Source organism: Nanorana parkeri, unplaced genomic scaffold (assembly GCF_000935625.1).
Source record: "Nanorana parkeri isolate BGI_ZX_2015 unplaced genomic scaffold, ASM93562v1 scaffold1182, whole genome shotgun sequence".
NCBI lineage: Eukaryota > Metazoa > Chordata > Amphibia > Anura > Dicroglossidae > Nanorana > Nanorana parkeri.
In genome coordinates, this window is record NW_017307450.1 from 308,685 (window position 1) to 331,499 (window position 22,815).

A 22,815-nucleotide genomic window follows, 5' to 3' on the forward strand; every position below is an offset into this window, starting at 1 on the left:
AAGCAGCTCATAAATTAACAATGCTGCACTGGAGAATGAGGCAATTTGAAGCCTCACCTCTGTGGTGGATCAGGAAGGGAGCCTTCGCAAGAAAATAAGAGAGCCCAGATGGTGGCGGCGGTGGGGTTTGGATGGACAACTTCTTTTGGGTGTGGAGGGGAAGCAACTCCAAGTCTTTTTTTCCCGGGTGACGTGTCTAGCTACGCCGTTACTGCCAAATGCTCTGATAGAGGCCCATATACTGTGTATATATTACTGACGCCAGGACTTGACTGGTACAAAATACCACCTGACGATACCAAAGTATTAGTACAAAGAACTACTGATTTCTTGGCAATGTGCTTAGAAAAGGGTGAAGAACTAAGCTGATTAACACAGTGGGGTAAAAGGTACAGGGCATTGCTAAGAATTTTTTGGCTAACTGAATGTTTTGGTGGGTGATGGACAGCGATTGGACACATAAGGTGCGGCTGATAAACTTTGTTTTTTTTCCTTTGAAAACACTGGAGGAAATGTTAGAGGCAGCATCTTCTTAGGAACCCAAAAATAATTTTCTAGGCCAGTCGTTTTAGCAAGTGGCAGCTGTCTACAGTGGGGTGTCTATCTTAAAAGAATTCCAGGATTTTTTGTATTAACCCTTGCAGTGGGGGCTACCCCCACACTGCAAGGGCTAAGTGCTTGTTTGACTATAGATGCTAGCCCCAACCCGGCCAGCTGTCACAGCGCTTCCTCCAGCCCTCCCCGCAGCATTGGAATCTTCTTCAGCATCCTCACGCCTATACACTGTGTATAGATGTAACAATATATAGGGCCTTAGACCGCTGCAGAGGGAGAGACACATTGGAAGGACCGCTCTAAGAAGCCAGCTTGGAGCTTCGGGTGAGTCTTACACTTTTTGTTTTCAACCTAGACAAAAACGAGAACTTAATAAAAAATTCCTTGAGTTCTTCTTTAACATCCGTACTTGCGGTGGTGCTGGGTAAGTGGCAGCTCGTAAAAATGAAAATGGTTCATCAATTCTGTGATGTTCGGTTTTTCTTACAATGCCAGACAATGCAGTACTTTCTCAGAATCAATACCGAAGGATGGGTAGGAGGCTGCATGTATTGAAGACTGGGAATTTTGAGGCCATTGGGCCAGTCTGCAGGCTCTGGATTTTATTTAGCCTGTGAAACCATAGGGGAGATTTTCTCTCACTTCCTGTCTCTGTGACATCAGGACAACATTGATGTCAGAGACAAATGGTTGTCAACAGGACAGGAAATAAAAATTGTCAGAAATTCTCACCCTTCTTCACTGTAATAAAAATGTGGTTTTGTCTTTGTCCTCACTTAAGACAATCTAAGTCACTTCTTGGTTTAGAGGGTGCGAGTGTAAAATCCCAAGAACACAGATGGCAAAAGCCCAACAGAGGCTCTAACCCTTCACTGCTATATCCATACCAGAATAAAACATTTTGGCTGGTGTTGGGATTCAAGCGGTTTAAGTTGAATGTGCTGCTATGTATTTAAACCCATCTATTCCTGTACTTTGCATTGCATACAAAATAACATGTCACACCAATAACCACACACAACACTCAGCTAGTCACACAACTCTTTATTTATTAAAATAAATTTCACATTGTCATTTGTTTGGATGGAAAATAAAAAAAGGAGCATACATGTTCAACTGCAACAACTACAATTTGCTTAGCTTTATCAGATGAATACTCGGAACATTCTTAATGATCTGAACATTATGTAAACATTTGAAAAAGTTGAAGACACAAGACAAATGTGCGTAGCATTTCACAGCCACCAGCCAGGAATCGGGGTTGGACCTCACTACTCGGCAGTTTTGCTGAGTAACCGTATGGATACGAAATGTGGCCAGTTAAGTCAATGGGACCCAGTTAGTGCTTTCTCTCGAAACAGATTATATTGTCATGGACAAAAATAGGATGGCAGCATGTTCTGTATACAGATTACATCCTGGAAGTTTTGAAGAAAGTCAAAGCAGTAATATATTACAGAGCAATGTGCAAACCCCTCAAACACATAGCAGGATGAAACGTTGATGGGTTTGGTTATCGGAGTATTCTTTAAAGTTGTGCAGCGTCTCTTTACAGCCCACTTGTGACACTTATCACTGTTTTCCACAGTCTATGTGTACCACTGATGGTACTTGGTGCATACGCTCACTGAGAGTTGGCATCTATAAAAGGGGACCAAATGTAGGTTTGAGACGAGAACATTCTCAAGCCTCAGTTTATATAGCAGTACCCCTCAGCTGCCTGGTAGTTTTCAAGGGAGAGAAAAGATGTTCTGTGTCTACATATGCTTGAGAACCACCAGCCACTAGAGGCAGAAAGGCGATATAAATGTTGGCAATACATTTCCGATAGTGTGAATTATAGAGGACATTGTGACGAGAATGTGGTCTTCACTGCTGGATCTCTAAGTCAGGAAGTGAGTGTTTTGAGGTGCCGAAAGCGTTTGCAGGCATACCCAAAGCCTAGCTGCCGCAATGTAGCTCATGTCTGTGGCACATAGATCCTCCATTTTGAATAAAACGTAGGATTACTACAATATGAAAAGTACTTGACAGTGATGGAGAACCTGGCTAAAGTTCAGAAAACAATGACTTGTATCTTATTTCTAATCATCTACAATAATATAGAAAAAAATGGCTGTTATAACAAATGAACACAAACACCATCAAAAGAAGAGTGTTACAAATGGTTAAGAGCAAAATAAAACGCGATACATTTTACCTCATTCTAATTTAAATAACTTTTTTTATTTAACAATTAAAATTGTTTTTAGAATTACAAGGCAAACATTCTAAATTTAAAACAAGGTTTTAAAAAAAAGGTACTGGATCTGTATATCAGGACTATATGAAATGTAAAAAGAACGTTGGATGGGGAGAGTTGACCAGTCACAGTGCTTCAAAGCAGACGTCGGTGAACACTGGCATATTCTGCATTTGCTCACATCTGTAGTTCTTAGGGAAGAGGTGTGATCAGTGTCGTGTACAGGATGATGGATGGTAGAAGTATCCAGTGTGGTCAGTGTCGTGTACAGGATGATGGGTGGTAGAAGTATCCAGTGTGGTCAGTGACTTCTACAGGATGATGGGTCATAGAAGTATCCAGTGTCGTGTACAGAATGATGGGTGGTAGAAGTATCTAGTGTGGTCAGTGTCGTGTACAGGATGATGGGTAGTAGAGGTATCGAGTTATGGTCCGTGACGTGTACAGGATGATGGATGGTAGAAGTATCCAGTGTGGTCAGTGCCGTGTACAGGATGATGGGTGGTAGAAGTATCCAGTGTGGTCAGTGACTTCTACAGGATGATGGGTGGTAGAAGTATCCAGCGTCGCGTACAGGATGATGGGTGGTAGAGGTATCGAGTTATGGTCAGTGCCGTGTACAGGATAACGGGTGGTAGAAGTATCCAGTTTAGTCAGTGTCGTGTACAGGATGATGGATGGTAGAAGTATCCAGTGTGGTCAGTGTCATGTACAGGATGATGGATGGTAGAAGTATCCAGTGTGGTCAGTGTCGTGTACAGGATGATGGGTGGTAGACGTATTCAGTGTGGTCAGTGTCGTGTACAGGATGATGGGTGGTAGAACTATTTCGTTCAGGATTTTAAACCAAAAGAATAGCAGCGCAGCCATCATCCCACTCCACTGAAGAGAGTTTAGTGGATTATACCCTAAAAATGGCCACAGACTTGCAGTAGTGAACACAATCATCCTTGAAGATCAAACAGCAATCAAATGAGCTGGGCTGGAAATTTTTGGCTGCTTCCACATTACTTTTGTAAGTAGGGGAAACGAGTATTGCTATACAAATATCCACAATATAATCTGTGCCCCAGACACATACACAATCATGAAGGGGCCATATTGCATGTAATCTAAACTGCTTGAACATGGCCAAATTCAGTCTGACAAGACAGGTTACAGTTTTGCATAAAATTAGTAAGTTATGTAGCACAGGAACTGGAAAACATTAGAGCAGATACTAAAGCTAAGAATTAATACATTTCACCAGAAAAGATTTTGATGAGTTTGAATACCCCAGGTTCCTGCTCAAGCTGGCCATTAATGGCTCCATCCTGAATCAGGTGACACTTTACACCAGGGGCCATGGGTATTCAAACACAACAAAACTGCAATTATTGCAGTGGAAACACAATGGAAAAGAAGGTTACACGTTTGGTTAAGGATCACACACACTATATACCACCACCTATACATCTCATATATTTAAACCGACCTAGTCCAGTACCTTTGAACTGCCTTAAAGGGTTAAGTAGCAGATGGCACTGGATTGGATTACTCTAAAAACTCTTGGAGACTCCAGTGGCAAGATCTACTAAATGGAGTGCCCAGGTCCACTCAACAAGGTCGATACCAAGCACAGCAAGAGTGCCTCACTACACCTGCTGCATGACTGAATGAAAATCCAGTAGCAGAGCCACTTTCTGAATGGCCACAGCAGGTGAATGAAGAACTCAAATTCAGCAATTGTATCAGACAACCAATATCCACTATTATCCATCCAACACTGAAGTCAGCTCGGCTGCACTTAGCCTTTAAGAACATACATCTTCATATAAACAACAAGAGTAAATTGTTGAAATCTAACTGGTTAAATAGGCTTTTTAATAAAGCTTTTGTATAGCTACAGGGATACAGTTCACACCTCAATGTGCTGCTTGAATGACCGTCTCTTTGCACTATATTTTTAAAGTTGGAAACATTTTACCATTTGTAGAACTATCTTAAGATAAAGCACATTTAATTTAGTCCATACATAATGGCCTAATGTTCTAACATGAAAGATGTTGAATGAGATATTAAGAGTGGCTACCATATCCCTGCAGATATAATAGAAGGTACAAGTGCTTTCCATTAAAGAAAAACATTGTTTGAAACATCCCAATGATCAAAGCAGCATTGATCTATGTCCCTAACCTGTGCCTTCCTACACTAGGGCAAAGGTCTATGCTTAAGCCATTTAAAGTACATATGCACTGTATATGCTATGACAGGGGTGAATTTGTCCACCCCTGCATTAGAACTGGTCTCCCATGTTCTGCATTCTACAAGGCTTTTGTTTTCTAAAAAAAGAGTTGAAAGCAATTAACACGAAAAAAACCTTCTGTAAAACACAGAACTAAAATACAATATTTGTCTGCCTCTTAAACCTTAGAAGGTACTGAAGGCTGAGTAAACATGTGAACCATACTGATGTTCTAGTATTTTAAAATGCCTTCGAGCAGACTTCTCAGTAGGTCCAGTATGGTCAGATCTATGCTTTACATTATAGTACCAAAATATGTATGGCGATTGCAGCGAGAAGCGGAAAAAGCGGCAGGGTTGTATACAGCAAAAGGTTAAGGCCTGGACCCTCCAGCTAGCTGAAAGTTTTTATCTTCATAGCAAACCTAAAAAACGCAACCAAATCCAAGTATATTACTATTTACATTTCTAAAAGTGCAACTAAAAAAAGGATAACTGGCTAGAATGTAGGCAGACATGTTCAATGTGAAGGAGCCTAATCCACTAGAGAACATGGTGGTTTCTAAATAGAATGTTTTCATCATTTGGTAACTAAATTCTGACAAAGTGAGGCACACTTACAGATTCATTTTAAAATGACCGGTTCCTTTTGAAATATGCACATCAATCAGTGTAATGCTCTTTGTTGAGCCATGGGGCTCTATAATACATCATTCCACCATTAAGGGCAGGTTCACACCATTTTCTGGACCAGATCTTGTCTGGAAAATGGTGTGAACCTGCTTGCAGTTCCAGTGCCTTCAAGACCAGACAAAATGAGACATGCAGTAGTTTTCTGGTCTGGACTGCGCTGGTGTGAACAGAGGCCAGAAATAGCATAGGGCTACATTAGGATGCATTTTGGGTCTGGAAACAATTTGGTCTGGAGATGATCTGCATGTGGTGTGAATGGGCCCTATGTCAGGGGGTTTATATAGATGGCACTGTGAACACAAATTGGTGTTTGAGATGTTCAATGGAGCTCCAGCCAAAAGTTATTTTGTTTGGACCGATGTCGGATCTTCATATTTCTTGATTCAAACATTTTTTTTAAAAAGACTACAGGTCGCCCTGTAAGGGGTTAACATTGTGGGTATAGTTGAACACAGTGGCTCTGGAAACACTGGCAAAGGCTACATATTGAGGACTGGGCAATCCAATGATTTCAGCTCTGTACCACTGGCCATCATACATTCACTGGCCGCTTTATTAGGTATGGTCAAGATGGTCTGCTGAAGTTCAAACCGAGCATCGGATTGGGGAAGAAAGGTGATTTAAGCGACTTTGAACATGGCATGGTTGTTGGTGCCAGACGGGCTGGTTTGAGTACTTCAGCAACTGCTGATCTACTGGGATTTTCACACACAACCATCTCTCGGGTTTACAGAGAATAGTCCAAAAAAGAGAAAATATCCAGTGAGCGGCAGCTCTCTGGGCAAGAATACCTTGTTGATACCAGAAGAGAATGGCCAGACTGGTTCAAGCTGATAGAAAGGCAACAGTAACTCAAATAAACCACCCGTTACATCCGAGGTATGCAGAACACACAACACATTGAAGCAGATGGGCTACAGCCACAGAAGATCACACCGAGTGCCACTTCTGTCGGCTAAGAACAGGAAACGGAGGCTACAGTTTGCAAGGGCTCACCAAAATTGTAAAACAGAAGATTGGAAAAACGTTGCCTGGTCCGATGAGTCTCGATTTCTGTTGCGACATTCTGATGGTTGGGTCAGAATTTGATGTAAACAACATGAAAGCATGGATCCATCCTGCCTTGTATCAACAGTTCAGGCTGGTGGAGCATCGCATCATGGATGTGCAGCTGACAAATCTGCAGCAACTGTGTGACGCTATCATGCCAGTATGGACCAAACTCTCTAAGGAATGTTTCCATCACCTTGTTGAATCTACGCCACGAAGAATTAAAGGAGTTCTGAAGACAAAATTGGTCCAAGCCAGTACTAGCAAGGTGTACCTAATAAAGTGGCCAGTGAGTGTACTTGGCAACACGTGCATGGCCAATTACTGTGTTGCTTTTAACTCCAACTTCGGTCTTATTCACCATTAACATGAATGTAGAAATCGGATGGCTCATTCATATGACAGACAATGGCAACAGGTTATTTTGTCAGGGGTGTGGATTGGGATACACAAAAAGGGAAGTTTACATTTTACAAGCAATCCTGCTAGGTTTTAACCAATACAAATACTCATGTACTGAGCATGTACTGAGTAACATTGATATAAAATGTTTACAACATCCAGCTAAAATCATCTTCATTGCTGGCGGCCGCTGCACAGGAAACCCTCACAGACTTGTACAATGCTGTCTCTGGAGACCATAGATTGTCGGGAGATGGCACTATACAAGTCTATGATGGTGCACACCTCATGAAGAGGATTTCAGCTGAAGAATGTACTGTGGTCCCTTTCAGATAAGTAAACACCTAGCGAGGGGTTGTTGAGTAGTTGAAAACAGGATAGAAAAAAGAAGGCGGTTAAATGTACTTTTCATGAAAATACACTTCCCCTTTAAACAGACACAGCATTACAAGCCTCATCTTATTTATTGCAGCATTACACATTGGGGGGAGATTCACTTTACTTTCTGTCACAGTGAGAAGTATCCTCAAGTAGTAAGGGTAACTCTCCCTAATGGAGACCTTACAGAGGTTCAAACTCTGCTCCCCCTTCAGTGAAAGGTTGTATTAGAAAGCCATAGTGCTTAGTGAAGCTCTTGCTTTGCATTACATATAGGGCATGTCTGCTACTGCTGCAGCCTATTCACTTTCACAGTTACCTCTGGAGGATGATGAGAGCAATTAAAATATGGGATGGAAGACTGCTGGAAGCAAAACACAAATAAGCCACGAGCAAATGACCAGCCTCAGCTCTGAATGTGTTAAGATGCAGTAAAATTATTAATAAAATACATTTTTAATAAGTAATTATGAAGGCCTTGAAAAGAAAAATCAAATGTAAAACTACATAAACTGAACAAACGTAACTCAGAATAGCATAGCCCCATGAATTACTGCCTGAATCTCTAGTAATGTAGTATCACAACTGAAGGAAGTAAGGAGTGTGAATGGGATTAGGATGGTAATAGGACCCTTGACATCAGTCTGTGTTCCCAGTCTCCAATGGTACAGGGCTGACGCTATGGGTTCAAATACTGCATATATATACTCCTAGGTATATACACACACACAGAAACACGCATCAAGGGTGAAATTATATACATATATTTTTATGTAGCTGTATATATATACACAGTATATATACCAGTATATACACATACATACATATAATACAAAGTAACCGCTAAGTCTACTCTTCTACACACCATGGTCCTTCCCATTTCAACTCAAGAATTAGTACAAGGGCCAGGGTACAAAACACAAGAGCAGAGCGGTTACAGTTTAATAATCTGATACTGCAGCCTTAACTACTCATCTCATTTGTTTAACCAGCTAACACCGATTTGCCTTTTCAGCCCTAATACACGGTCACTTCTATATTTACATACCATTCTGTAATTGCCAACACGTGCTGTTATTTGCATGTGTACAATACAAACTGCACAGATTTCCATTTGTTTTATATACCATATGTATATAAACCTGCATGTGTTCACGTAAAAATATGCATATCTGTAGTGCATGCATGCATACATGTTAAAATGTATGCTGCAATTGCTATATGTACTCCTAAGTATGAGATGATCCACACTATTTCCATATACTGTGTCATTTGTCTATATACATGTAGTAACCGTTTTTGGAGTTATAGATTAGTATTGCTCAGTAATCCTTTCCGGCTTCTGCAGCAGTAGATGACGAGGAATGAGAAAATGGTTTCTGAAAGGGCCATACAGTCCTTGTTTGATGCTAAAATTTAGCCATGCAATTGTTGATGAACCTAAGGTGTAGTTAAGATTATGATGTATGACCTTTCCTAAACCACATTCCTGCCATCAGTCAGGTGTGACCTGTTCTCATATTCACACAGTGATAAGAAATGTAATAAGTCCCTAAATCCCATACAGTAAACTGGCAGTGCCCGTAACATGAATGTAACAAAAGACGGGGTGCCCCAAATCAGCTTCTACTCTTTTCCACACATGCGGACCCATTTTTTAAGCTTTGCCACATGTCCGTTTCTTCTGCATCAACAGCAAAGGCCCTTCAGTCATCCATGGCGATATTGCGGAAGAGGTAAGACATGGATTCCCCATTGTGGATTCGGCGAATGGCCTCTGACAGAATAAGGCTGATGTCCACTGTTTTGATCTTTGCGCACTGCAATTTTTGCACCTCGTGAGGGACGGTGTTGGTCACCACAACCTTGAATGTAAGAGACCAAATGTTTTTAAGTGACAGCAAAATCAATACAGAGTCATTCAAAGATTCAACTACAGAATAAAAACATATTTGAAGTAGTACTGCCCAACTCCTTGGCCATTAGACTTACTTTTCAGATGAACGAGTGCTGACTCTGCCATGAAGAAGACTCCAGCTTCCCATGCATGCCTAAGTCATACCACGAATGGTATCTTCCCAGACATAGGGTGCAATGGAAGCTTTCTGCCATTCCTAGTCAATGGAAAGCATGGCAGTAATCCAACACTATGCCATCACTGATTGCACTTGAGCCAGGGATTTTGTATTTGGGTGACACATTGTATATGTGTAGGTTATGGTCAGTGGTAGGGAACTATATTAATGGATGCTGTGAAATGGGCAGGGGGGATACATGACTACTGCGTGTAAGGACTGCATATATGGTTGCTGTGGGACATACAATCTCCATGTGTCAGATCAAAGCTACATTCTTTCTGTCTTCTAGATGAGAGAAAGATTTCTCCATGCTTGACCCAATTCATATGTTGGTAAAAAGCCACACTCATATCTGAGCGCATCCCAAATACTTTAGTCACATGGAGTCAGTGAGCCCTAATTTTGTCTGTATGCAGTCACTGTCCCCCCATATAGTGGTAAAATGCCTGCATCACCCTTATCACCAATATGAGGATTCAGTAAGCCACTGTGCAATCACTATCATTTATAGCAGCGGTTCTCAACCTGTGGGTCGGGACCCGGGGTCGAATGACGATTTGCCAGGGAGTCTCCTGCTATTAGATAGCGGCTCCCGGCCGCCTGGGAGAAAAACACTTTCTCCCGAGCAGAGTAAACCTTTTTTGTCTGACATTGGGGGCCGTAGGCCGCCGTAAGTCAGAAAAAAAAACCCCACCCTAGGAATGCATAGCTAGATTCCCATTGGCTATTTCACTTTGCAATAGCAAACTAGCTATTGCACCCGCCCTCTGCTGCTGCCAATCAGCAGAGGGGGACCTGAAGTTCTCCATCAGGTCCCCACTACTGATTGACAGCAGCAGATGACGGGTGCAATAGCTAGTTTGCTATTGGCTATTGCAAAGTGAAATAGCCAATAGGAATCTAGCTATGCATTCCTAGGGTGTTTTTTGTTGTTTTTTTATTCTGACAGCGTACACCAGTGGTTCTCAACCTGTGGGTCGCTGTGTGATTTCTGCTGTGCTAGGTGAGAGTCCTCCTCAGCCCTCTCTTAGCGCAGCAGTGTCAGTTCTCCCGCCAGATGTCGCTGCAGCAGCCGCGTCATTCCTAAATTTTACCGTTGGGGGTCACCACAACTTGGCAAATGTTACCAAGAGGTCCCGGCCCTAGAAAGGTTGAGAACCACTGATTTATAGCAATGTCAAATTTCCTGCATGCACCTCGTTTAGAGCAACTGTACAGCCACCTATAACCCATGCAATATTGCTTTACTGCAATACTCATTCATTTGTGTTAAAACCCATGTCCACAATTAGTAAAGTACTAGTTATACCCTTACAGACAGAACACAAACCATCTACTCTGAGCCTCACTGCTAGATTCTAGCCCTCCTCAGCCGGATAAACAAAGAGGTGGCAGGCAAAGTTACATTGTGTCAGCTGAAATACTACATGGTGCTTTCAGAGATTTCTGCAGCTGGAACAGGTGGTAAAATACCACTGCGGCCCCCAGGAGCCCCTAGCTTCCAAAGGATTTGTAATGTTATGGAGATGAACCGTGGCCCCCGGGAGCCCCTAGCTTTCAAAGGATTTGTAAAGTAATGGAGATGAACCTTGTGATTCACAAACCTCTACTAAGATCTAGAAGCATTGTATGTCAATGAGGAGGAACTCAGAGCGTCCCTAGTCTTTCTATGGGGACAGAGTTCCATGTCACTTTCAAATTGTACACATAAGCTTGCAGTCTGTCTAAAGGCCTGCTCCACAGATGTGTAAAAGGTAAGAAATATTTAAAAAAAAAAAAAGTATTTTCAGGTATGCTGCGTAAATAGGAACATGAACATAGAGGGGTTTTGTCAAATCTGACTGGAAAACTGGAAATACACTTTAGGTCTGTTCTGCATCTAGTAACCACTGGACAAGCAGACATGGGCAACGTTAACTGACCTCAAAAATGGAGGAATCTTCTATGAGATTAGGAGCATCCGCGGACAAAATACCATGTGTGGCCATCACATAAATCTTGTAAGCTCCACGCTCCTTAAGAATTTCTGCTGCAGCCAGGAAGCTTTCTACCTCATCAATAATGTCATCCTGTTGTCACACAAAAGAAAATATGGCATTAGGAAATAAAGATTAAAGTGTATGTACAGCCAAACATTTTAGTTTCCGATAGAGTGGGGAAGGGTAAGAATTCTGTGTTCCTGCTGGGGAGGTAAACCCTCTTTCTTTGTCCTTAAGACCACAGTCACTGGGACTAAGGCCCCTTTCACACCATGGCCGAACCAGAACGTTTTTAGTCCGCACCAAAAATGCACCCCGAAGTATTCCTTTGGTATTTTGGAGCTCATTTCACAGCATTGCATTCCAGTGTTAAAATAAAAAAAAAAGGTTTTGCACGCCACGTTTTAGGGCTTGTTCACACTCTGCATTCCAGAGCGGCAGCTGCTGGAACGCACCGTAATCGCTCACAAAACTTCCTCTGCACTCTGGGTCGTGGCGGTGCATTGAAGTCAATGGCACCGCTTCCACGCCCCCCTGGCCCACAGTGCGATCGGACGCGTGACAAAACATTGCTTGCTCTATTTTTTGCATTTGTAGTGGAACGGAACGCAGGCAATGTTTTGCCACGCGGTTGAGCGCACTGCCGGCGGGGGGTGGCGAGGGGTTGGTGTGGAAGCGGTGCCATTGACTTCAATGCACCGCCACGCCCCCTCCCACCCCAGAACGCAGGGGGAAGTTTTGTGAGCGATTGCGGTGCGTTACAGCAGCTACCGCTCTGGAGCGCACTGCAATTGGTGTGAACAAGCCCTTATGATCCAGAATGTGCACACGCATCAAAAACACACCTGAACGCAATAAAAACAGAAAATAGGCTGTGGTCAGCTCTGGTGATCTCATCAACCTTTGATATCCTGTTTGCTGGAAAGAGGTGATTTCTGTGGAAGTTGGATATTCTTGCTCCTGCAAACATGGTTGACAAACATGTTGACATTTACAGGTTTGTGCAGTTGGTAGAGGAATGTCCTGAACTCTACGGCCCAGTATAAAAATAATGGACAGATGTTGTATTGTTATCCAAGTCTTCTATGACTTTGACCTCAGGAGCAAAGGACAAAAGCAGGACAGTGGCAAGTTAAATGATTTCTATAGATACTTAAAATGTGTCATAATTGTATGTTTCATGCATGTTTACTGCTATTCTTTTTCCTAAATTCCCCAGTAAATTGATGTAGTCATGCTCAAAAACGCAAAAAATAAAATGCACTGCCCCATGTTTGCGGAAACGTGTGCAGATCTGATCCATACATGGTGTGAAAGGGGCCTAAAAGTAATGGAAAAATGCAAAATTTTTAGTCGTCTCGAAACAGGAAGCGAGAAAATCTGCCAATTGGAACACCTGTTCTAAAGACAACCGTCTAGTAGGGGATCCCCTCACTTCCTGCTGTATCTAAAGGACAGGAAGCAAAGTTAATCTCACAGGGGTTATAACCATTCTCCACTCTATGCTGCATAACAATATAAAAAAAAGGTTGGGCTATAGATGCAGGTTAAAAGTAAAAGAAAAAAACAACCAAAAATCGTAGCACTGACGTAGTGAGGATTCAAAAAGCTTACCACTATGATAGCAATACGTCCCCCAACGTCTCCTACCACGCTGATGGGTGGTTTTTCCTTGGCCATCATCACTTGTGGGGGACAGAAAGATAAACAGTTAATTTGTCTTTCTACAATTCGGGTCATTTAACATGCACAAAACCACTTGCCAAGTCAAAGGAGAAACGAGGTAAAAGTGAAAGCTGTGCGAGCCAACAAATGTCACAGCAACATTATCTCCTGTACAAGCATGCTGGCGAGAATTCAGATCACATGCTGGGTGGTATCCACATTATATAGTAACTCTGCACTGTGCCATCTGTAGTCTTGAAATCAGTATCTAGTTTTTTCTTACAGTAATATGTCCTCAGAAGACAGCAAGCATCCTGAAGGAGTGTATTCCCTTATACCTTTCACTACAACATGTGTTTTCAATGAATATATTTTCTGGCCCGTTCGGACTATCGTGTTGCAGAAAAGGGCATGTTACATGCATTGGTGCGATGCTGGGCTATTCATTGGGAATGACACACCTTGCTGACAAAAATGATGTAAGCACAATTTTGAGTCCTTTGTGGTGTTAGGCAGCCCATTAAAATAAATGGTCTGCTTTACCGCAATACACGTGCTTTTAACATACCACAGTGGAAGTGTACTTTCCATTAAAAAAAATCAATTTCTTGCAGTTCGAGGGATACAGGAATTCAGAGACTGTTGGGTTATGCTGCCACCTTCATCCATGAGCTCCAAACACTCAAAAAGCAAAGGATCGTCTTGAAAAGACCCGGACTCCTTCTCATGGCGTAGCCCGGTCAATTCGATTTTGTCAGATCACCATGTTAAGAGTTTGTCAGGTAACGGCTAAAGCAGTGTCTGCCGATGAAAACAAGGTTTTTGGATGTGCCTCCAATCACTTGATCTTCAAATCTTTTGTTAACATTTGACTGCCAGGTCCACAACAAGGGCAGTCCAATTTTTAAACAAAGGTCTCCTCAAATGGGTGCAGGCTTCCTTAAAATGGAGTGCCTGTGTGAACAACTTGTTAGGGTTCTCCCCGGCTCCGTAGAGAAATTACTGAAAACAGCTTGGTCATGGGACCCCCCCCAAAGGTGCAAAAGCTAGGGCCACCAGCACTGGCAGATGCTGCAAACAGATACTCATGTTTTAAAGTGGTGCAAACCAAGTCAATATAAGTAGAGAAAGTCTCTTATAATCTGTATAATTTCTTAGGAAACTGACTGGAAAGCACAGCAAAGCAGATTGCCCAAAAGGTCACTTTCCAGGCTAGCCAGGCTAATATCCAGTGCAGCGGAGCCTGGGTACGGCCTCCAAAAGCTACTGCTGAGGAAACACCAATCCAGATAACTGCATATACAGACCACTAAGCAGCTTGTAGAGGAATTTTGAATTTTCAAAAAAAGGTTTAACTTTTCTTAGCAGACCAGAATAGACGATCCTCCTAGAGACTAGAAAAAATAGGATTTTTATACTCACCGTAAAATCCTTTTCTCTCCGTTCATTGAAGGACACAGGGCAACAGATCGTTGATCCTGAATGGTATGGTATATCGCCACCTGCAGGAGTAGGACGCTAGGCACATAACAAAAAGACAAGACAGCCTAGGGGCAGCCCCTGCTGGTGGCCCAACCCCTCACTTGCTGACAAGTCTCCAGTAAGTAACAAGCAGTTAGGAGTGCACACCCCATAAAAGAGGGCGGGGCCTGTGTCCTTCAATGAACGGAGAGAAAAGGATTTTACGGTGAGTACAAAAAGGTGTGCTGGGAGTAGGAAGGGTTATAATGGGCTGGCTGCAATTTTTTGTATGATGTCCAAATTCCTAAACTTCCTAAAAGTGGCAGCACAACCAACAGCTTCTAAATTCCTGTGTCCCACAATGAACACTAAAGAAATATAAGAAAAGTTTGTGTACCTTCAGAAATTCCTAACTCCCTAAAATATGATCAGATCTTCACCTAAGCTATATAAAATGGTCTTGATTGTCCAGTTGCCATCTTTACAACAGCAGGAACACAATTATATTTATGCACACATGGGTCATGCTGCAAAGTCATCTTAGGCACAGTCTTAAAATTACTCCTCTCCAAAAAGAAAAAAAAAAATGCCGTCAGTCTTAAGTCATCTAAAGACCACTGGATGCTGTATAATACTAATGGAACAATGCTCTGTGGACAGATAAGCCAAGGAATGCGCCTGTGTGCAGGGTGAAGTTAGGAAGAGAGCAAAACATTGCATACCAACACCAAAACCCTATCCAAACTGTGAAGCATAGTGAAGGAAGAATAAAGGTGTATAGCTCTTTATTTCAGCCAAAAACTGGCCATACAAAATGACATTATGATGTAGTCCAAGGGTTTGCCTGACTGGATATAAATGAAATGGTATATAGTAGGCCTTCATATTACATAGATTTGGTATATCTAAAGGATACTGCACATGCTTTGTTCATGTAGGACCACCTTTAAGCCCCGTTCACACTGAGCGGATTTACGCGTGATATCGCTCGGTGTACTAAGTCTAATGCATATCAGTGTTCCCATTTACAGCTCCATATCGCTTGTAGCACGTCGCTTGTGCAGGACCCTTTTTTGGCGCGGATGTCGTGCGATTGTACTCGGCCCAATGCGCGATATTGCGCGGAAAAACGCACAATATCACGCAAATGACAAACGCGTGATTTGCAATATCGCAAGTGTGAATGGAGTGTTAGGGCCTATAAGAGTAAGTGTGTTCTCTCTGTGATCTAAACTTAAATTGGGTCCTGTAATCTGACTTCAATTCATAATGCAGGAATAAATGAACAGAAGAAATGTGTCTTGGAATGACCAAGCCAGGGTCTTAGTCTCAATCCCACTGAAATGCTGTTGTGAAATTTAAAGCAGAACATTAAGGCACTGCAAAAATATAATATACAATGGTTTATAAAAAGCTATGGGTGAAAACAGTTCTTAACACAGGAGTGGATAAGATTATATGAAATTCAGAAGCCAGTTTGTCCAATCCTGGAGCCAGCACCATTGATAACTAGCGAAAACCTCAAAATGAGGTGCCAGCTGTAATTTTTAAGAAGCATTGGCTTCTGGGATTTGTCCAGCCCTGTTTTAACCCCCTGATGGCCAACCTGCATAAGGCCCTTTTGACGCTTTTTTGTAGCTGTCAGGTCCTAGCAATCAGTGGTTTCCTTGCCTAGGTGCTTACTCAGGGGTAGAGAAGGAAAACATTTAATAGGTTTCTACCAACTAAAAGATTAATTTTTTCCCCCCTAAAAACGTTTTTACTTTTTCTGTGCCGTTCATGCTTTTTTCTCCTTTGACCTTTCATAATGGAGGAATATCGAATGTGCTGCCAGGGGATTGTAGAGTGCTTGCAAAAGGACTGTAATGAAAGTGATCTTTAGCAGTCTCCTGCAGCATGTCCCTAGTCTCCAACCAGACCTGAAATATACCGTATATACTCTAGTATAAGCCGAGTTTTTCAGCCCATTTTTTGTGCTGAAAAGTGCCATTATCTCCATTTTGTACATTTACCAGTAGCTGCCTCATTTCCCACCCTCGGCTTATACTCGAGTCAATATTTTTTCCCAGTTTTTTGTGGTAAAATTAGGTACCTCGGCTTATATTCGGGACGGCTTATACTCGAGTATATACAGTATCTGGATTTATCTTTTAGTCTGCCTGCAGTCTCTAATCATCTCTTGTAGTGTGACCATTGAGTAATATAGCCAGTCTCTGACAGTTTTGGGTAGCATTGCACACATTTAACATTATGTACAGGCTTTTGGCGATGTCAGGGGGCTGCTCTTGAGGCTCCCCCTTTATCAAAGACGTTGGCCACCACCATCTTAAAGCTGAATCCCTTGCTTCGGCAGGCCCCCTCCACACTATGCAACCAGTCCCTTGAAGCCTCTTCTCCAAGGCAATCCCTGTCAGTGTTTGCATTCTGTCACCATGGCATACAATGGGTGGCCAATAGCCTTGCATCAAATAAGAGGATGGCAAGGGTCTACCCGCCACCCAGGGCATTGGAGAGAAGAGGTGAGCACCAAAAGGTGCCGCAGTGAGGAACAAAAGTATTAAAGCTTATTCCTCTACCCCAAGACTTAAGCATTTTAGGATCCATTTATACAGAGATGCAGAAAAGTTAAAAGGGGTTTACAAAGAATATCTATCTACAAAGGTTCTAGTAGATCAGTTGCACTTCACCAATATTTTCCGTACTATGTGTTTGGCTGTATAACTCATTGGGTGGTAGAGAGTGATAGAAGGGAGCAGCAAAGGTTAGAAAAGGACTCTTCTACTCATGTTAATGTGGCTACAGCAGCTCGGTGAACATTTACACTAAGATGCGAGTTGGGTTAGAACACACAGAACTCAATGCAACACTGCAAGACACTCATAGTGCATTCCTAGCAAACACACAGCAAAAAGCACAAGACTTTCCATACTTGGGAGCTCAATGCCTGGATACAGGGGCTGGCGTTTGCCTAATATCAAAAGCACAGGAAGCATGTAAGCAGTAGCTTTAAACAGAAAGGATAACCCCTCGCTATGGAAACAAGCACTCCAGGTTAATCTAGATATCAACATCCTTCAATGTATACAGAGATTACAACATAGGCGCAATTCTACAATTATAAAGTGCTTTACAAACTGACTAAGCAAATCATTTGGCATTGTACCACTACAACCATAATAGGCTTTCATTCTATAGAAATATTGCTTCTTCTCTTTGTGAGCTGATCCAACCACATTCCATCATTTTAGAACAGATATTTCCTTTAATCATTGACAGACTTAATAAAGAACAATTCACATTCTCATGATCATTTTCAGCGTATTTATCATGCAACTCCCTTGGCCTTCAGTAACATCTCTCCTCTTATCATCCTTTGTATTTGCACAGCTAAAAATAGCACGACTCAAGTGAATACATATGCAGGTAATACTAGGAGAAAAAATGCAGTTGTTAAATAAGAACCACAAATGTAATGATTGTAAAACCTTTAAATTAGACAAACCCAAAAGAAAAATCTTTAACCAAGAGATGGGCAGGGTGCGGAGGTTTGGAGGAGAGATCTTCCCCCTGCTGCATGTCTAGCTGATAGGCTGCATTTGACATTTCACATGCACTGGCATAAGAAAGTGTACCATGTATTCCTATAGAGAAGGCACCAGAGTTCAAGTCCTATAGCATTTGTATGTCTTATGAACGCTAAAGGATTCACCATTTGAATATACTTGAAACTATCTCAACGAGTCAACAGTAGGGCCTGTGTTAACGGGCTTTGGGCTTGTGTTGATGGCGCCAGTTTGAAACATTCCTGAGATCATTCATAAATTGGCAGGTACATTTGACCTGCACTTGTCCTTCTGATCTACTTCAAGTGGGTTTCACACTCCCATAGGCTTATATGGAAATACAAAACCTATTTGAAACAAACAAAAGCTCATCAACACGGGCCCTAAGATTGCTGAAAATCGAAGCTTCGTCTGCCACAGACATTGCAGAGGTGGGGTAGATCTCACTGCCAGGGGTCCGGACAGCACTAATATATAAACCGATAAGAAAATGACTTTATCATATCTGGGATAACTGGAAAAACTTACAAGGGATCTCTAGTCCTAGGTGGACAGTTGCGTTCTTTACAGTGGGTGGAGAGTGACGTCCATCTGCCATGTCGAGCTCTGCACACTGGGCCTCACCATGTATCACTGCAAGTCCGAGACGCAGCCGCTCTGCGTAGGATTGCGCCCTGTCATAGTAAACAAAGCAATTAGTGCAAAGGAACAGACAGTGCTTGACACCAAGCTTAAATGTATGTAGCTTTACACAAGGATAAGGTTCTTCAGCAGTCATGTGACTGACATTTTCAAATCTCGTTTGCCTTATCAGGGGTGTGGAAATTACAAAAAAACACAAAAACAACTACTTGCCCAAGGGCTAAAGCAGGGCCCAATCTACAAACTACTTGTCCCGAGAGAAAAAATTGTTTTATTTAAAACCAATTTAAGTGTGCTAAATAGCGCTTCTTATTGGTCAGTTTCAATGAGTGCTCGCAGTTTGCGAGCGAAATTCAAAATGCATAGCGCAGGGCTGCACTGGACAGCAGTATGTGGTACAGATGATACTCTGTACTGGAGGAGGAAAAGGACTGTTCGCCAAAAGGTAAGTATAACGGGGGCGGGGTGGGGAGAGAATAGACAGGGCCAGATTTGAGCGGGTAATTCCATTGTTCTCCGCTCTGCTGCCCGCTCTCCATCCTGAGCTCATTTGCCGCAGTCGCCCCAGAGGAGGGGGCGGACAAGATCACTGCTCATTTTATACAAGTGATCTAAAATCACTTGTACTAAATGAGCGTTGGCACCCCAGAACTACAATTGGGTCTGCCAGCCCACAGCAGGGCTAAATGTAGAAAATAAAAAAACTACCCGCCTGGCGCCCGAAACTGCATGTCCCGGGCGTCGGGCAATACAAATTCCATATCCCTGCTTAGATAAAAAGGCAGCTCACTTTTTTGAGCATAATGATCCTTATTTTGGTTCAAAGTACACGTAAAGGTTTCAAGAAAACGTCACCCAGCCCCCTGAACACAGAGAACTCCCTAAAGCAGGAACACACATCCCTTTACCAACTGCTGTGACCTTCAGAAAAGTTTAGAGCCCAGACGGTAAAGATTTAGCTCAAGGCTGCCCATGCCTGCCTACGAACACCCCCCAGTCTTGAACAGGCTGTACCCATATGGCAGGAGAAACGTTCCATTCAATATGATGGGATTTTAGTTTTCATAAATCGATTAGTTGGCCGATTATTTTTTTGATTAATCCGATAAAAAAAAATGAAATACCATCTTTTATGTAAAATGTAATACACAAATGGAGTGTTACAAAGTTTACTTCAGAATAAAAAACTGCATGCACATTTTTTGCAATTGCATCGCACTGGAACGCACAGCATTACAGTACCACGCATTCCCGAATGCGGGCGATCACACTGCAGGCGGGAAGCATGTTTGGGCTGCTATTGAAATGAATGGCACCGCAACGCACATCCTGCAGCAGAATTTGCCAGGCTGAAACGAAATAAATTTATTTCCCCACTTGGTTTTTAAATAATTGTATGCATTATATTGGACATTTTAATTAGTTTCATGGATTTAAGCTAATCTGAATTGTACAACTCCAGGCCAATATAAAATATAACCAAACTTATTTGAAATAACAGCAAAATTGAACAAAAACCCCCAACATTTTGTAATATATCTATATCCCTATATACCCGGTCATCAGTTTAGAGCTAGCCTTTAAATACTGGCCCCAGAATTATTGCTCTCCCTCTGGCATATGTGGTGATACCCAACATGTGTAGCACAATTGTCATTTTCATAGATAGGTGCATCCAACTTGTGTTTCCGTTAGTATGCACGCGGGACTAGGGGGACTTTAAACTTTTTTGGGGTATTTGTAATTTTATTTAACTTTATCTATTTTATTTTTACTTCAGTGCTATCACAGAAGGGGGAGTGTGGGCTCACAATCCCCCTACGTGATGGAGGTGACATTAAGGGTCTATTAGATCCCTAGTGTTACCTTTCCACTTAACTGGGGAATGACAGCTGCCTGCTCAGGCAGTGGCTGGGAGCAATAGCCAGCCTACTATTGTCCATTGTAAATTGCAATTGCCAATAGCAAGCTGGCTATTGCACCCACCCACTGCCTGCTGTCAATCAGCAGAGGAGTGAACTGAAGGAGAAAGTTCTCCTTCAGGTCCTCCTCTGTTGATTGACAGTGGGCGGGTGCAATAGCCAGCTTGCTATTGCATTTTAAAATGACCAATAGCAGGCTGGCTACTGCTCCCAGCCGTTGGATGGGAGACTTGACGCCGGCTTTCTACCACCAGCAGAAGAGGGGGCATGGGGCACAGCAGCAGAGAAACGGGCAGCATCAGAGGCACGGAGGAAGCAGAGGATCGCAGGCAGCAGCGGGGGAATGCAGAGGCACAGCAGTCTCTACTCCCCGCTGGGCGCCGGCTACAAATCTGACTGAAGGGGACACAGACCGCATCATGCAGCATTAAGGAGGAGAACAGTGGAGCAGAGTGGCTGTGGTGGCGGCAACTAATCGATAATGAGAATCGTTGACAGCAATTCTCATTATCGATTAGTTGTTGCAGCCCAGTACTAGATTTTTGCCAGGCTGCAGCTGTCATAAAAAGGTACCTCCTCTACTGGATATTTAGATGTATGTAATGAGAGCGCGCTATGTGACATACATGAAACCTGTACATGTACTTTAAGCTTTGTAAATTGTTCCTAATATTAGCAACATAAGAAATAACACACTGAATTACTGTTTGCATATTAAGGTGAAATTTCAGCAGTGTATAGCCAGCTTAAAGTGACCCTAAACGGAGGAGTTAACTCTTAAAATGCATTCAAGCGCCTCTAACTATTAACAAAAATGTATCTTATTTGTGTATCACTCAAATCATCTCTGAATCGGTGCCTTCTGGAGGGTGGCTACTTTTGTTCCCCTTGGACCCTGTGTGTGTTGTAAAGTAGTCACCACTCCAAGATTGCTGCCCCAATGAACTATAATCTCAGGTTCAGTTTATGAATTTGTTTTGAGATTGTAGTCCATCATGTGCGGGCAGAATTGATACCCAAAACTGCAGAAATTCTTAATTGCTCTCCACTGCTTATGGGTTCAGTGCAATCTGTAAAATAAATACAATACTGGGTTAAATAAAATCCATGTCTAACTAAAAACTTTTTATTTTAAGATAAAGGGAGGAAGTCTTGGAAATCCATGTCCAACTTTCAAATGACAGGAATCAAGGAAAAATCAAAAGAACGCAGAAATAAAAATGCATTTTAGTGGAGTGCGGGAAGGCTAAAACCCCAGACAGATTTGTATTCTGTGTTGCAGAATTTCTCACTTCCTCTCTGGGGAAACAATTGTGACTGTGACAGTAAATAAGCGAAAAACTCTAACCAAGTCCTGGATAGGAGTAAAAACCAGACAGTTTCTAATCCTTCTCTATACTATCCAAAATTAGATGAAAAGGGGGAGGCCTGGACATGTACTTTATCCTTCCTGTGTAGACAAGCAACATGTCCCATACATTTACCTCTAAATACATAAATAACATTTACCTCTTTGCTGCATCAGGAGACTTTGCAACTATTACTGCATTTCTATAATCCGGAATCTGAAAAAAGGGATAGAACAGTAGAAATGAGATGAAGACTCATAACTGCAATCTTTATAATACTACCGTAGTTGGAATATAGCGGTCAACCCAGAAGTGACTGGCGAATAACTGCCTGGATGTTGGGGTCACCCACCTCTTCTTGTATGTATTGTAGCAGGAAAGGGGAGGCTCGGAGGTTGTCTACAGGAAAATTAAAGAACCCTTGGATCTCCTTTTGATGCAGGTCCATTGTGATGATGTGAGTCAACCCTGGACAGTGGGAATGAAACAGAATGTGACTCCTCTCAAACTAAAAAACAAGAAAAAAAACTCCCCAAAAACATAAGTTTGAACAAATGTGCCTACCAGCAGCAGTTTCCAAAATCAAGAAAAAAAAAAAAAAAAAAAAAAAAAA

General features: G+C 42.2%; 1 protein-coding gene across 5 annotated transcripts in view; it reads right to left on the reverse strand.

The window, feature by feature from the left end:
• Positions 1-8,691: 8,691 nt before the first annotated feature.
• PRPSAP1 (phosphoribosyl pyrophosphate synthetase associated protein 1) overlaps positions 8,692-22,815 on the reverse strand; it is a 43,054-nt gene continuing 28,930 nt past the window's right edge. For all 5 annotated transcript variants that reach the window (XM_018568401.1, XM_018568400.1, XM_018568399.1 and 2 more), the window contains exons 6-11: positions 22,555-22,670; positions 22,363-22,418; positions 18,818-18,963; positions 13,215-13,285; positions 11,544-11,690; positions 8,692-9,408 (exon numbers count right to left, since the gene is read on the reverse strand). In XM_018568401.1, the coding sequence (XP_018423903.1) occupies positions 9,250-9,408; positions 11,544-11,690; positions 13,215-13,285; positions 18,818-18,963; positions 22,363-22,418; positions 22,555-22,670 (695 nt within the window). In that variant the 3' untranslated portion in view covers positions 8,692-9,249. The remainder of the gene's footprint in view (positions 9,409-11,543; positions 11,691-13,214; positions 13,286-18,817; positions 18,964-22,362; positions 22,419-22,554; positions 22,671-22,815) is intronic.